Consider the following 13,438-nt stretch of genomic DNA (forward strand, 5'->3'; position numbering starts at 1 on the left):
AAATAAAGAAAAGAGAGGTTACATTTTAGCAAATACAATGGTTGTTATTCCCATTTATTTAAAACTGACATATCAAACTATTTGAAATTTTACATTATAAATATTGTGGGTTTAAGATATAAGATATCAAAGAAATGTTTACAAATTTCAGTAGTATTGTGTTATTTTTCCTTGTTGTTTAGTACTTTGCAATGGGGAAAGAAAATGAAAATAATTATTGCAAATTGCATCCTCTGTTATATTAATTTATTATGCATGTTTAGGGTCCTGTTTCAGTTAAGATGTAATTAACTGCAAGTCATTTCATCTGTTGCAAAAAATTTACTTAAATATTTTTCTAGTTTCTTTGTTTGGCACGTGTTTACATTATCTCTAAAGCTGCATTTGATACTGTGATATTTCTGGAGTGTCTATGATTGTTTATTATAATTTGTGACTGTAAATTGTTATATTGCTATATTATTAGACTGAAGGGTGAAGGGTGTCATTTCTCAAACAAATGGAATTGTAAAAATAATGGCTGTTGTCACACAGATTTCCTGAAAATGAACCTGTTTGGTCAAACAGTGTTGGACTGGTTGGGATGCTCAAACTGCTGGTATATCCTGCTGATTAAGTCCCAAAAAGGTAAACTGGCTTGAATCCCATATATAGATAAATTATAAGAATTACATTTACAAAATGTTATATTTTAGACCAGGGGTCTCCAAACTCAATCCTGGCGGGCCAGTGTCCTGCAGAGTTTAGCTCCAACCCTAATCAAACACACCTGAACCAGCTAATCAAGGTCTTACTAGGTGTACTTGAAACTTCTAGGCAGGTGTGTTGAGGCAAGTTGAGCTAAACTCTGCAAGACAGTGGCCCTCTAGGACCGAGTTTGGTGACCCCTGTCTTAGACTCATCATGGCACGTATCTAAAAACAAGTGCACGCCAGGTGCTGAGTCCCAACAATTGCAAGTGTAACATTCAAAATGGTAAACACATGTTCTGTCATTACATTTTTGATGTTGTTGAGCATTTAGCAAGTGTGCATGTTTTTTTGGCTTCATGTATCATGGCACCCACACCAAACTATTAATTTTGAAACAACAGGTCCTGTTTGAGAATACTAAATATGATTTTAGTTGCTCTTTAGTATAAAATCTTTACATTTTTAGGAAAGCAGGAAAATGTTTATTCTTAAATCGCAAGAATCTAATATAAATGTTAAAGAAATGTCATCATGCCACATATAGCTGTTTAGATTTAGTAAATTTAGGTCAATTTGCTAATATGCAAAACCACAATAGCACGCATAAACAAATTATGATAATAGTGAAAATTGTTTAAGTTAAATTGCAATTATGTCTAAATTAACTGGTTTTGTTCAAGTCATAAATAGCATTTAATATGACTAAGCCAAAAATACATTAAACCAACTAATCAATACAAACTAATCTTCATGGGTTAAATCAGGTAGAAAATTAACAATTGCAGGTTACTGCTTAACCCTGTATCATCATGGTTTATGAATATTCAAATAATTCAATACCATGTTATTGCCATACCATCATTGTACCATAGTACAATGGTGCAAGGAGGTTGATAACATAATATAACAATACTTGTATTAATCATTAACGATATTAGTTGTTCAGTTGGCTTAAATATTACCTAAATGTACTGAAGGAGAGTAAATGAGAAAAGTGTGTTATGAAATGTATGTATATTAAAACAGTTGTAGTAAATGTACTTTGCAAATTCAGTAAGAGAAAAAAATTGGAGTTAGCAGCAAGGTTATTACAGTTAACTAAAAAAACTAAAACAATTTCGTTTCAAATTACCAAAGCAGCATTTCTCGTTTTCATTTAAACTGGATGTACTACAATAAAAAACAAAAACAAATAGAAATTAATACAAAAACAAAAAAAACCTAAAAACAATAACTAATAAAAATTACAACAATAAAATTACTAAAACTTTCAAATTTACATTTACATTTAGTCATTTAGCAGACGCAAAGCGACTTACAAATGAGGACAATAAAAGCAGTCAAAACTAACAAAAGAGCAATAATATATAAGTGCAGATGACTGATTTAAGTTTTTAAGGATGAGGGTTAACTATAGATCAGAAGAGTGAGTCCGTTTATTTGGACTGATTTGTTCTGCAGTTTTTTTTTAAAAAATAAAGAAAAGAGAGGTTACATTTTAGCAAATACAATGGTTGTTATTCCCATTTATTTAAAACTGACATATCAAACTATTTGAAATTTTACATTATAAATATTGTGGGTTTAAGATATAAAATATCAAAGAAATGTTTACAAATTTCAGTAGTATTGTTATTTTTCCTTGTTGTTTAGTACTTTGCAATGGGGAAAGAAAATGAAAATAATTATTGCAAATTGCATCCTCTGTTATATTAATTTATTATGCATGTTTAGGGGCCTCTTTCAGTTAAGATGTAATTAACTGCAAGTCATTTCATCTGTTGCAAAAAATTAACTTAAATATTTTTCTAGTTTCTTTGTTTGGCACGTGTTTACATTATCTCTAAAGCTGCATTTGATACTGTGATATTTCTGGAGTGTCTATGATTGTTTATTATAATTTGTGACTGTAAATTGTTATATTGCTATATTATTAGACTGAAGGGTGAAGGGTGTCATTTCTCAAACAAATGGAATTGTAAAAATAATGGCTGTCGTCACACAGATTACCTGAAAATTAACCTGTTTGGTCAAACAGTGTTGGACTGGTTGGGATGCTCAAACTGCTGGTATATCCTGCTGATTAAGTCCCAAAAAGGTAAACTGGCTTGAATCCCATATATAGATAAATTATAAGAATTACATTTACAAAATGTTATATTTTAGACCAGGGGTCTCCAAACTCAATCCTGGCGGGCCAGTGTCCTGCAGAGTTTAGCTCCAACCCTAATCAAACACACCTGAACCAGCTAATCAAGGTCTTACTAGGTGTACTTGAAACTTCTAGGCAGGTGTGTTGAGGCAAGTTGAGCTAAACTCTGCAAGACAGTGGCCCTCTCTGTTATCAGTCTTGTAATATATTATACAAAAAAGATGGGCTTACACATACAATACTTTTGTCAGTATATGCGTATGCATAATGTATTTAATTTAGTGGATTTTCTATACATTATACAGTATATTTGAAGCCAAATTCTAACCTTTCTTTCTGTGTTAGGCATTTCCTTGGTCAGCAGTCACATCATCCAGTGAAAACTGTCCAGGAGCAGTTACTTAGAGAGCTCTTGTTCAAGTCATAAATAGCATTTAATATGACTAAGCCAAAAATACATTAAACCAACTAATCAATACAAACTAATCTTCATGGGTTAAATCAGGTAGAAAATTAACAATTGCAGGTTACTGCTTAACCCTGTATCATCATGGTTTATGAATATTCAAATAATTCAATACCATGTTATTGCCATACCATCATTGTACCATAGTACAATGGTGCAAGGAGGTTGATAACGTAATATTTCAATAATATAACAATACTTGTATTAATCATTAACGATATTAGTTGTTCAGTTGGCTTAAATATTACCTAAATGTACTGAAATAAAGAAAAGAGAGGTTACATTTTAGCAAATACAATGGTTGTTATTCCCATTTATTTAAAACTGACATATCAAACTATTTGAAATTTTACATTATAAATATTGTGGGTTTAAGATATAAAATATCAAAGAAATGTTTACAAATTTCAGTAGTATTGTTATTTTTCCTTGTTGTTTAGTACTTTGCAATGGGGAAAGAAAATGAAAATAATTATTGATCCTCTGTTCCTCTGTTATATTAATTTATTATGCATGTTTAGGGGCCTCTTTCAGTTAAGATGTAATTAACTGCAAGTCTGTTGCAAAGTTGCAAAAAATTAACTTAAATATTTTTCTAGTTTCTTTGTTTGGCACGTGTTTACATTATCTCTAAAGCTGCATTTGATACTGTGATATTTCTGGAGTGTCTATGATTGTTTATTATAATTTGTGACTGTAAATTGTTATATTGCTATATTATTAGACTGAAGGGTGAAGGGTGTCATTTCTCAAACAAATGGAATTGTAAAAATAATGGCTGTCGTCACACAGATTACCTGAAAATTAACCTGTTTGGTCAAACAGTGTTGGACTGGTTGGGATGCTCAAACTGCTGGTATATCCTGCTGATTAAGTCCCAAAAAGGTAAACTGGCTTGAATCCCATATATAGATAAATTATAAGAATTACATTTACAAAATGTTATATTTTAGACCAGGGGTCTCCAAACTCAATCCTGGCGGGCCAGTGTCCTGCAGAGTTTAGCTCCAACCCTAATCAAACACACCTGAACCAGCTAATCAAGGTCTTACTAGGTGTACTTGAAACTTCTAGGCAGGTGTGTTGAGGCAAGTTGAGCTAAACTCTGCAAGACAGTGGCCCTCTCTGTTATCAGTCTTGTAATATATTATACAAAAAAGATGGGCTTACACATACAATACTTTTGTCAGTATATGCGTATGCATAATGTATTTAATTTAGTGGATTTTCTATACATTATACAGTATATTTGAAGCCAAATTCTAACCTTTCTTTCTGTGTTAGGCATTCCCTTGGTCAGCAGTCACATCATCCAGTGAAAACTGTCCAGGAGCAGTTACTTAGAGAGCTCTTGTTCAAGTCATAAATAGCATTTAATATGACTAAGCCAAAAATACATTAAACCAACTAGTGCAAATTGATGAACAGAGGTGTGACATGCGTTCTTTTTGGCTCTTTAAAGGGGTCATATGCGATTTTCAATTTTTTGCATAAAGAAGATCTGTAAAGCTGCAAAGACTAAAGTCTCAAATCCAAAGAGATATTCTTTATAAAAGTTAAGAGTCAGCCACACCTACCTAAAACGGCTCGTTCTAACACGCCCCCACATGTCTACCTCACTATGTGGGAAGATTTGCATAATGAGTTTTAATGTTTTTGTCTCATCGTTCCGGCCAGACACGGCATCAACAGTATGGTGAAGGGCGTAACATTTCCGTCACACACTTGAGAGGCAAGTTGAGCTAAACTCTGCAAGACAGTGGCCCTCTAGGACCGAGTTTGGTGACCCCTGTCTTAGACTCATCATGGCACGTATCTAAAAACAAGTGCACGCCAGGTGCTGAGTCCCAACAATTGCAAGTGTAACATTCAAAATGGTAAACACATGTTCTGTCATTACATTTTTGATGTTGTTGAGCATTTAGCAAGTGTGCATGTTTTTTTGGCTTCATGTATCATGGCACCCACACCAAACTATTAATTTTGAAACAACAGGTCCTGTTTGAGAATACTAAATATGATTTTAGTTGCTCTTTAGTATAAAATCTTTACATTTTTAGGAAAGCAGGAAAATGTTTATTCTTAAATCGCAAGAATCTAATATAAATGTTAAAGAAATGTCATCATGCCACATATAGCTGTTTAGATTTAGTAAATTTAGGTCAATTTGCTAATATGCAAAACCACAATAGCACGCATAAACAAATTATGATAATAGTGAAAATTGTTTAAGTTAAATTGCAATTATGTCTAAATTAACTGGTTTTGTTCAAGTCATAAATAGCATTTAATATGACTAAGCCAAAAATACATTAAACCAACTAATCAATACAAACTAATCTTCATGGGTTAAATCAGGTAGAAAATTAACAATTGCAGGTTACTGCTTAACCCTGTATCATCATGGTTTATGAATATTCAAATAATTCAATACCATGTTATTGCCATACCATCATTGTACCATAGTACAATGGTGCAAGGAGGTTGATAACGTAATATTTCAATAATATAACAATACTTGTATTAATCATTAACGATATTAGTTGTTCAGTTGGCTTAAATATTACCTAAATGTACTGAAGGAGAGTAAATTAGAAAAGTGTGTTATGAAATGTATGTATATTAAAACAGTTGTAGTAAATGTACTTTGCAAATTCAGTAAGAGAAAAAAATCGGAGTTAGCAGCAAGGTTATTACAGTTAACTAAAAAAACAAAAACAATTTCGTTTCAAATTACCAAAGCAGCATTTCTCGTTTTCATTTAAACTTGATGTACTACAATAAAAAACAAAAACAAATAGAAATTAATACAAAAACAAAAAAACCCTAAAAACAATAACTAATAAAAATTACAACAATAAAATTACTAAAACTTTCAGCATGTTCTGAAAGAAAGGGCCTGATCTTCCCAAATTAAAACGAATACTAAATAAAAGTAAAAAAAAAAAAGAATTCAACATTACAAACTATAATGATACTAAAATAACATAATTTGATACAATGTCCGTCTCTCCGTCCCGCGTGCGCTCCGATGATGACGTCACGCACAGCCGAGTGATGGAAGTTCGGATCATTTTAAGGACTCGGACCTTTGAGTCTCGTTCAGCAAAATGAACGAATCTTTTTTCGAGTCATTTCGTTCATTTTAGCGAAATATAATTAAAATGTTACGTGTTACTTCCCTAATACGTCTACTACTAACGCAAACGTTGACCACACTACAAACAATACAAAACTGCTATAAGAAACAGAAAAGATTAATTCATTGTTTACTTGGGTCTTCAGTCTATGATTAGATCACCTTGCCTCTTATCTGACAAGTCTTCGGGTTTGGGCTTATGGGGCTGTCACGTGATGAACGAATGACTCGGAAAAACCCGAAGACTCGAACCAGGTGAACTACTTGACTAATTCCATGCGCCACTGAACGAATCACTCCCCGAGACGACTCGTTCTTCCCGAGTCACATTAAAGATTCGTTCAAAATGAACGAATCGTTGAAGAACGGCCCAACACTACAAACATGGCGTCGAAGGCTCTCCGTCAGCGCAGCAGACGGGGAAGCAAACAAGACGCGAACAGCGTGAACAGCACACCTACCACTGACAACCGAGCAACAAAAGACGACAAATGTTTTGAGGAAAATAAGTCCAGTGACCCCCGAAATGAGTAAGCAACCATTAAGCCAGTCCAGCTCCGGCGCGGTGTAAGTGATGTGTGCTGTTGACAGCTCGCTAGCTCGCTAACATCAGGCTGCCTGGATATACGATTTATACAGATAACAGATACATGTAATGTCAATAGACTATCTAAATAAGCCGAGAGAGATAGAAATGCTCAAATGCAGCAGGCGACACGGATAAGCTCGATCCGGTGTAGCATGACGGCTTTCATTCATTCACATCGCAGCTCTACCGGGATGCAAACATCCAAAACATATGCTGTGGTTTATTTAATGACTGTTCTTTCATACGCTGGAGTGCTTTAGAGACACTAGATAATGCACTAGATAATGGTCAGTTTTCTATTGCTTCTAATATATTTGATGCCGTGTATCTCAGGTGCACATTCACGCATGTCCAATTTCATAATCTTCTTACATAGTAATACAGGCACGAGGAATAATATGACCCTCTGTTGACGTTGTTGTCTTTTGTTCTGTGTGAATATCTTGAATTTCTCATGCACATCTGTATTGATCGTGCTTGTGGATGAGTTTTAGACTGACACTGTTTTGAATGCTGAAATAAATGAATGACAACTTTGTATAACCCTGTGCTCTGTTCCCATATTGCGTACTAGTTTGCTCCCAGATAAGCACATTAGCTCCTATCCCCCGCCTCTCCTTTACAGGTCATCCAGTAAAGCAGGACAGGTGTGGGCTCCTGAGGGCTCCACGGCCTTCAAGTGCCTGGTTTCAGCCCGCTTCTGTGCTGCGCTGCTCAGTAACATCTCAGACTGTGATGAAACCTACAATTACTGGGAGCCAGTGAGTTACTCCTTTTCCTGGTTTACAGTTTTTGGTAAGCTCTCAGGGTACAGCAATAAAGATGGCCCGGGACCATTGTGACAGAGTTTTGGGGCAGTTGATGGAGCTGTCCCTTGTCCTGTTGGTCCAGCGACGCATTCTCACTACATCTTATGTGTCGTTATGCTGCTTTCCACACTTTGCTTGAACTTGATCTTCTGTGATTAATTTGTAATTGTTGTTGCAGTTCTGCTGATTTAAGTTAACCTCATTGATCTGACTAACAAAAAAAGTAAATAAATAATTCCAGATTGACTTGTGATAGTTAGAATGATTAAACATTCGTAACAAAATCACAGAAATCATAACATGCACACAAATACTTTTGTAAATGTGCAATTACAGCTAAGTATTATTCATATTAATTTAACAAAAATAATTAAAAGACAAAAAAAATGACATTTTCGATTATTGCTGGAATCTACAGAGTTTTTAACACCATGACAGCTTTTTTTATTTGACAGCGTTAAAAAAAAAAAAAACATTGACAAAATATTTGTTTATAATTTTAACTCTGTTATATATTATAACATACTATATTATAACATACAACTACAGAATAACCTGTTATGACTATTACAGTATATTTATTTGTAATATAATCGTACGTGTTTTTAATATGTTAAAATTTACAATTTTTATGGTGGGACAAGTGAACAACTCCATGATAACTTTTAATTCAACACACTTTTTTATTTTTAGAAAATGATGAAAGTAAGTAAATCTCTCTCGCTCTATATATATATATATATATTTATTTATTTATATTAGGGCTGTGCAATATATCGAAATATCGCAAATGTACATATCGCAATATGCATATCGCTACAGCTTGCAATATTTGGGGCCATGAACAAAAGACAAAGAGAAAATCACTCACTGCTCTTACCTAAATAACTTTTGTAGCTTAAATAAGAATCAGTGCATATTGAATTAAAATATGAAATACTAAGCAGTGTTTTATTTTTCCTTTTTATTATTCAGTTCCTAAACTCATGTTAAAATGATTACACTAATGTTAAAATGACATTTTTATGTAATGCTCGAGTATAACACTACCGTTCACACAGGGCCACGTAGTTTTGGATTTTGTTTTCCCTTAATAATAAAAACCTTCATTTAAAAACTGCATGTTGTGTTCACTTGTGTTATCTTTGACTAATATTTAAATTTGTTTGATGATCTGAAACCTTAAAGTGTGACAAGCATGCAAAAAAATAAGAAATCAGGAAGGGGGCCAACACTTTTTCACACCACTGTATATTAGGGCTGTGCGATATGGAAGAAAAATGCGATATTCGATACGATAATGCTTAAAGTGCCACATGCTCAAAATAAACAGTTTTACTCGGCTGTTGCTGAGTCAGTTCTGTGAACTTCTATAACTATCTTGTGTCATATATATATGGTTATTTGTATGTATGTACCAAGAGTTCCTGTAAAACCACAACAAATTCCTTGTGTTTGCGCACACTTAAGTGGTGAATAGAGCTAATTCTGATTCTGATTCTAGTAAGAAAGCACCCCTACAACAACTTCTGAAAGTGAACGGTAGTGTTATACTCGAGCATTACATAAAAATGTCATTTTAACATTAGTGTAATCATTTTAACATGAGTTTAGGAACTGAATAATAAAAAGGAAAAATAAAACACTGCTTAGAATTTACTCTTTGAATTCAATATGCACTGATTCTTATTTAAGCTACAAAAGTTATTTAGGTAAGAGCAGTGAGTGATTTTCTCTTTGTCTTTTGTTCATGGCCCCAAATATTGCAAGCTGTAGAGATATGCATATTGCGATATGTACATTTGCGATATTTCGATATATTGCACAGCCCTAATATATATATATATATATAATAGAGAGAGAGAGTTTTACTTAATTTCATAATTTTCTAAACAAAAAAAAAAGTGTGTTGAATTAAAAGTTATCATGGAGTTGTTCACTTGTCCCACCATAAAAATAATAAATTTTAATATATTAAAAACACGTACGATTACATTACAAATAAATATACTTTTTCACACCACTGTGTGTATGTGTATGTGTATATGTATGTGTATATATGTATATATTTATATATATAAAAATGTTGCAGGGCAAGTGAAAAGCTGACCTACTTATCTAACTGGAACATCAGAAAGCAAATCCTTATTGTTGAGCCCTGATCTATGTCACTGTTGTGTCCCATGATGCCCTGGGGTATCAATAATAAAAACCTACTAGAGACTGTCCAGGTGCAGTTCAAATGCAAAAGCTTTGCTTTTGTCTTCAATAGAAAGTTATGTCTGTTCCTGATCACAAACAGACTATCAAAGTAAAAACCTTATGGGTTGAGTGGGCCATATTGCTGAATCTCACTCTTCTTTTGAAAACTACCAATTTGGTATATATAAAAAAAGAAAGGTTCACTCAACATTCTTTTTATTTCTGTCTTTTTGCTGGCCAGACTCACTACCTGCTGTATGGAACAGGAATGCAGACATGGGAATATTCCCCGGCCTATGCGATTCGTTCCTATGCGTATCTTTGGCTCCATGCCCTTCCTGCCTGCTTTCATGCCAAACTATTACAAACCAACAAGGTAAACTAGTCACCAGCCTCAAACTGATTGTTTATTAGTTTTGATTCTATGTTTTTAAGCATTTGTAATGTAGTAGGATTTTTCTATGATCAGTGAGGTGGCTGCTTAACCTCAGTGGAATCTGAAAATCAGATCTCAAATCTGACGAAAAAAATAACCCTTGGAGCTGGATAAAAGCCGTGGTTCCACTTACACAACATGATGTAATAATCCTTTATGTTTCACAATGATGGAAACTATGTTTCTTTGTAGTACAAATTTGTATTTGTTTAATCACAACTCTATCCTGGACTTCTAAAATGTAGTTTTAAATGGCTCTCTGCTATGATATTGAGAATTTCATTAAATTTATGTAGTTATCCAAAGCGACATTTTATTCAAAGTATATATTATCAGTTCATGCATTTCCTGGGAATTGGTGCTGCTAGCGCCATGCTGAAGAAATATTTTCTATTGCTTCTAATATATTTGATGCCGTGTATCTCAGGTGCACATTCACGCATGTCCAATTTCATAATCTTCTTACATAGTAATACAGGCACGAGGAATAATATGACCCTCTGTTGACGTTGTTGTCTTTTGTTCTGTGTGAAAATCTTGAATATATTTAGATATATTTTGACCATTTATTATAGGCCGGCTTAGACATGTGAATTTTTTTGTTCCCATTCAGGTCCTTGTGTTTTATTTCCTGCGCTGCATGCTAGCTTTTACCTGTTGTGTGTGCGAGCTCTACTTCTACAAGTAAGTGCAGCATACTACATACTGTACCTTACATCAGCTAAAATAGGATTTTACAGTAAATAAGGCTTAAAGATCTATTCTCATGGATCTCACACAGGGCCGTGTGTAAAAAGTTTGGCTTGCATGTGGGCCGGCTTCTGCTGGCGTTCCTCGTCCTGAGTGCAGGGATGTTCTGCTCCTCTGCAGGTGAGTCAGTGGGCAGTATTTGGCTTATCTGGTTGATCACAGGGAAATTAGACGATAACTGTTTGTGTGCTATTTTTCTTTTTTGACATAATTTTGTGTATGCACTGCAGGTTAATGTGTTTGTGTTATGTGCAGCTTTCCTCCCCAGTACGTTTTGCATGTACAGTACAGTGGTAGCTATGACTGGCTGGTTCCGGGGGCGCCCAAGTCTGGCTGTGCTGGGTATTGCAGCGGGGGCCATAGTGGGCTGGCCCTTCAGTGCCCTGCTGGGGTAAGATTAAGAAACAGTCAATGTTTTATATGTAGAGTGACTAGAAGGGTCCAAAATATTTTCTACCACAAATAAAATATTTCCTATAAATATTCCTATTCAGACATGAACCTGTATTGCTTTATTTATATTAAAATGCATTTTTATCCTTATGAGAATAAGAATTTGGTTGATTTGTATTTTAAGAATTATTTGTATTTTTTTTGTTACCCTTACATTACATTTTTGTTTTTGGGGGCTTAACCCATTTAATCCAAAATGTCATTTGCTCACAACTAATACCAATTGATAAATCTGAGCCAAGTTTTGCTCTGCTGCAGATATTATAATATTTTAACATAAAATGATACATACACACTACCATTTAAAAGTTTGGGGGCAGTTGTATTTTTTTTTTTACAGAAATTATTACTTTTATGTAGAATGCATTTATTTAGCATTTAATTGATCAAAAGTGACAGTAAAGACATTTATAATGTTACAAAAAAATGCTGTTTAAAATAAGTGTTGTTATTTTGAACTTTCTATGTCTTCATCAAAGAATCCTGAAAAAAAAATGGTTTCCACAAAAAAAAAAAAAAAAAAGGCAGCACTATAATAATTAACAGTGTTGCTTGGGTAGAAGACTGGAGTAATTCAGCATTGCATCACAGGAATAAATAATATTTTAAAATCTGTTCAAATAGAAACCAGTTCTTTTTAAATTATAATAATATTTCAAAATATTACTGTTTTACAGATTAAATAATTACAGCCTTGGTGAGCATGATACTTTTTTTAAAAAAGCATTAAAAAATATTACCAACCTCAAACTTTTGGTACTAGCTTCTTCTTTTTTACCTAATGCAACTTTCAAATCTGCAGTTTTATAATAGGATTTAATCGGCTACCTATTCAAATATGGGGCTTTGTGTTTTTTCCACAGATCAGAATTGTGAACATTTACATGTTTAGCAGGTAGATAACCCAAGTTTGACACGTCCTCATCCCACTTCTTCTTTCTCACTACTGCTATCCAGTCTACTCTATACATAGAGAGAGAGATATAAGGCAAAAATCCCCAAAAATAATCATTAAAAAGTGAGGGTAACACTGTAGTTCTTGCAGATTAATCTATGAATTATACTGCAGTTCCTTTATAAGTAAAAATGGCTAGTTGCTATGTTTCATTTGCTCAACAAAGTCAATATTTACTCGCATTTGGTGAAAAGCCATAGAAATGACCCCGATCAGGCAACTAGGTGAATTTAGCCTCTGTTTACTGTTTGTTTCTGCAGAATACCCATTGCCTTTGACCTGTTGTTTCTGAAGAAGAAGTGGAAGAGTTTTATCACATGGACTCTGGTGGCATTGCTCCTCTTTCTGGTTGGGAAACTCGTTGATTTCTGTGTCCATCTTAGGTTGTTGAATTGTTTTTGTGTCTTTTTTTTGTCTGACTTCAGACACTGAGATTCCATCAATAATAAAATGGCAAAAAATATCCAAATTCAGTGTATTATACTGATAACACTTATCATTGTTACATGTTTCTGTAGGTCCCTGTTGTTGTAGTAGACAGCTACTACTATGGCAAGCTGGTGATGGCTCCTCTGAATATAATACTATACAACGTGTTCACTCCTCATGGGCCAGATCTTTATGGTACACTTCAGATCATTTGTATATACATTTAGAAAATAATATTGACTCGTATTAAAATTAAACTAAAATGGTTTACAGTAAAGCACGTAATTGTTCATTCTTCTCAGTGCCATAAGATGGCATCAGTGATCAAATTTGTTCATTTAAAATGTTTTTTTTTTTTTTTTTTTT

The 13,438-nt window shown here is 33.8% G+C and overlaps 1 protein-coding gene across 1 annotated transcript in view; it reads left to right on the plus strand.

Annotated features, from left to right (window-relative positions):
* The first annotated feature begins 6,324 nt into the window (after nt 1-6,324).
* alg9 (ALG9 alpha-1,2-mannosyltransferase) overlaps nt 6,325-13,438 on the plus strand; it is a 12,443-nt gene continuing 5,329 nt past the window's right edge. Inside the window, exons 1-9 of the mRNA XM_016295887.1 lie at nt 6,325-6,361; nt 6,824-6,979; nt 7,613-7,799; nt 10,291-10,425; nt 11,099-11,169; nt 11,267-11,355; nt 11,491-11,626; nt 12,904-12,991; nt 13,162-13,285. Coding sequence (XP_016151373.1) covers nt 6,342-6,361; nt 6,824-6,979; nt 7,613-7,799; nt 10,291-10,425; nt 11,099-11,169; nt 11,267-11,355; nt 11,491-11,626; nt 12,904-12,991; nt 13,162-13,285 — 1,006 coding nt within the window. The 5' untranslated portion in view covers nt 6,325-6,341. The remainder of the gene's footprint in view (nt 6,362-6,823; nt 6,980-7,612; nt 7,800-10,290; nt 10,426-11,098; nt 11,170-11,266; nt 11,356-11,490; nt 11,627-12,903; nt 12,992-13,161; nt 13,286-13,438) is intronic.

Source organism: Sinocyclocheilus grahami, unplaced genomic scaffold (assembly GCF_001515645.1).
Source record: "Sinocyclocheilus grahami isolate Dianchi unplaced genomic scaffold, SAMN03320097.WGS_v1.1 scaffold342.1, whole genome shotgun sequence".
Taxonomy (NCBI): Eukaryota; Metazoa; Chordata; class Actinopteri; order Cypriniformes; family Cyprinidae; genus Sinocyclocheilus; species Sinocyclocheilus grahami.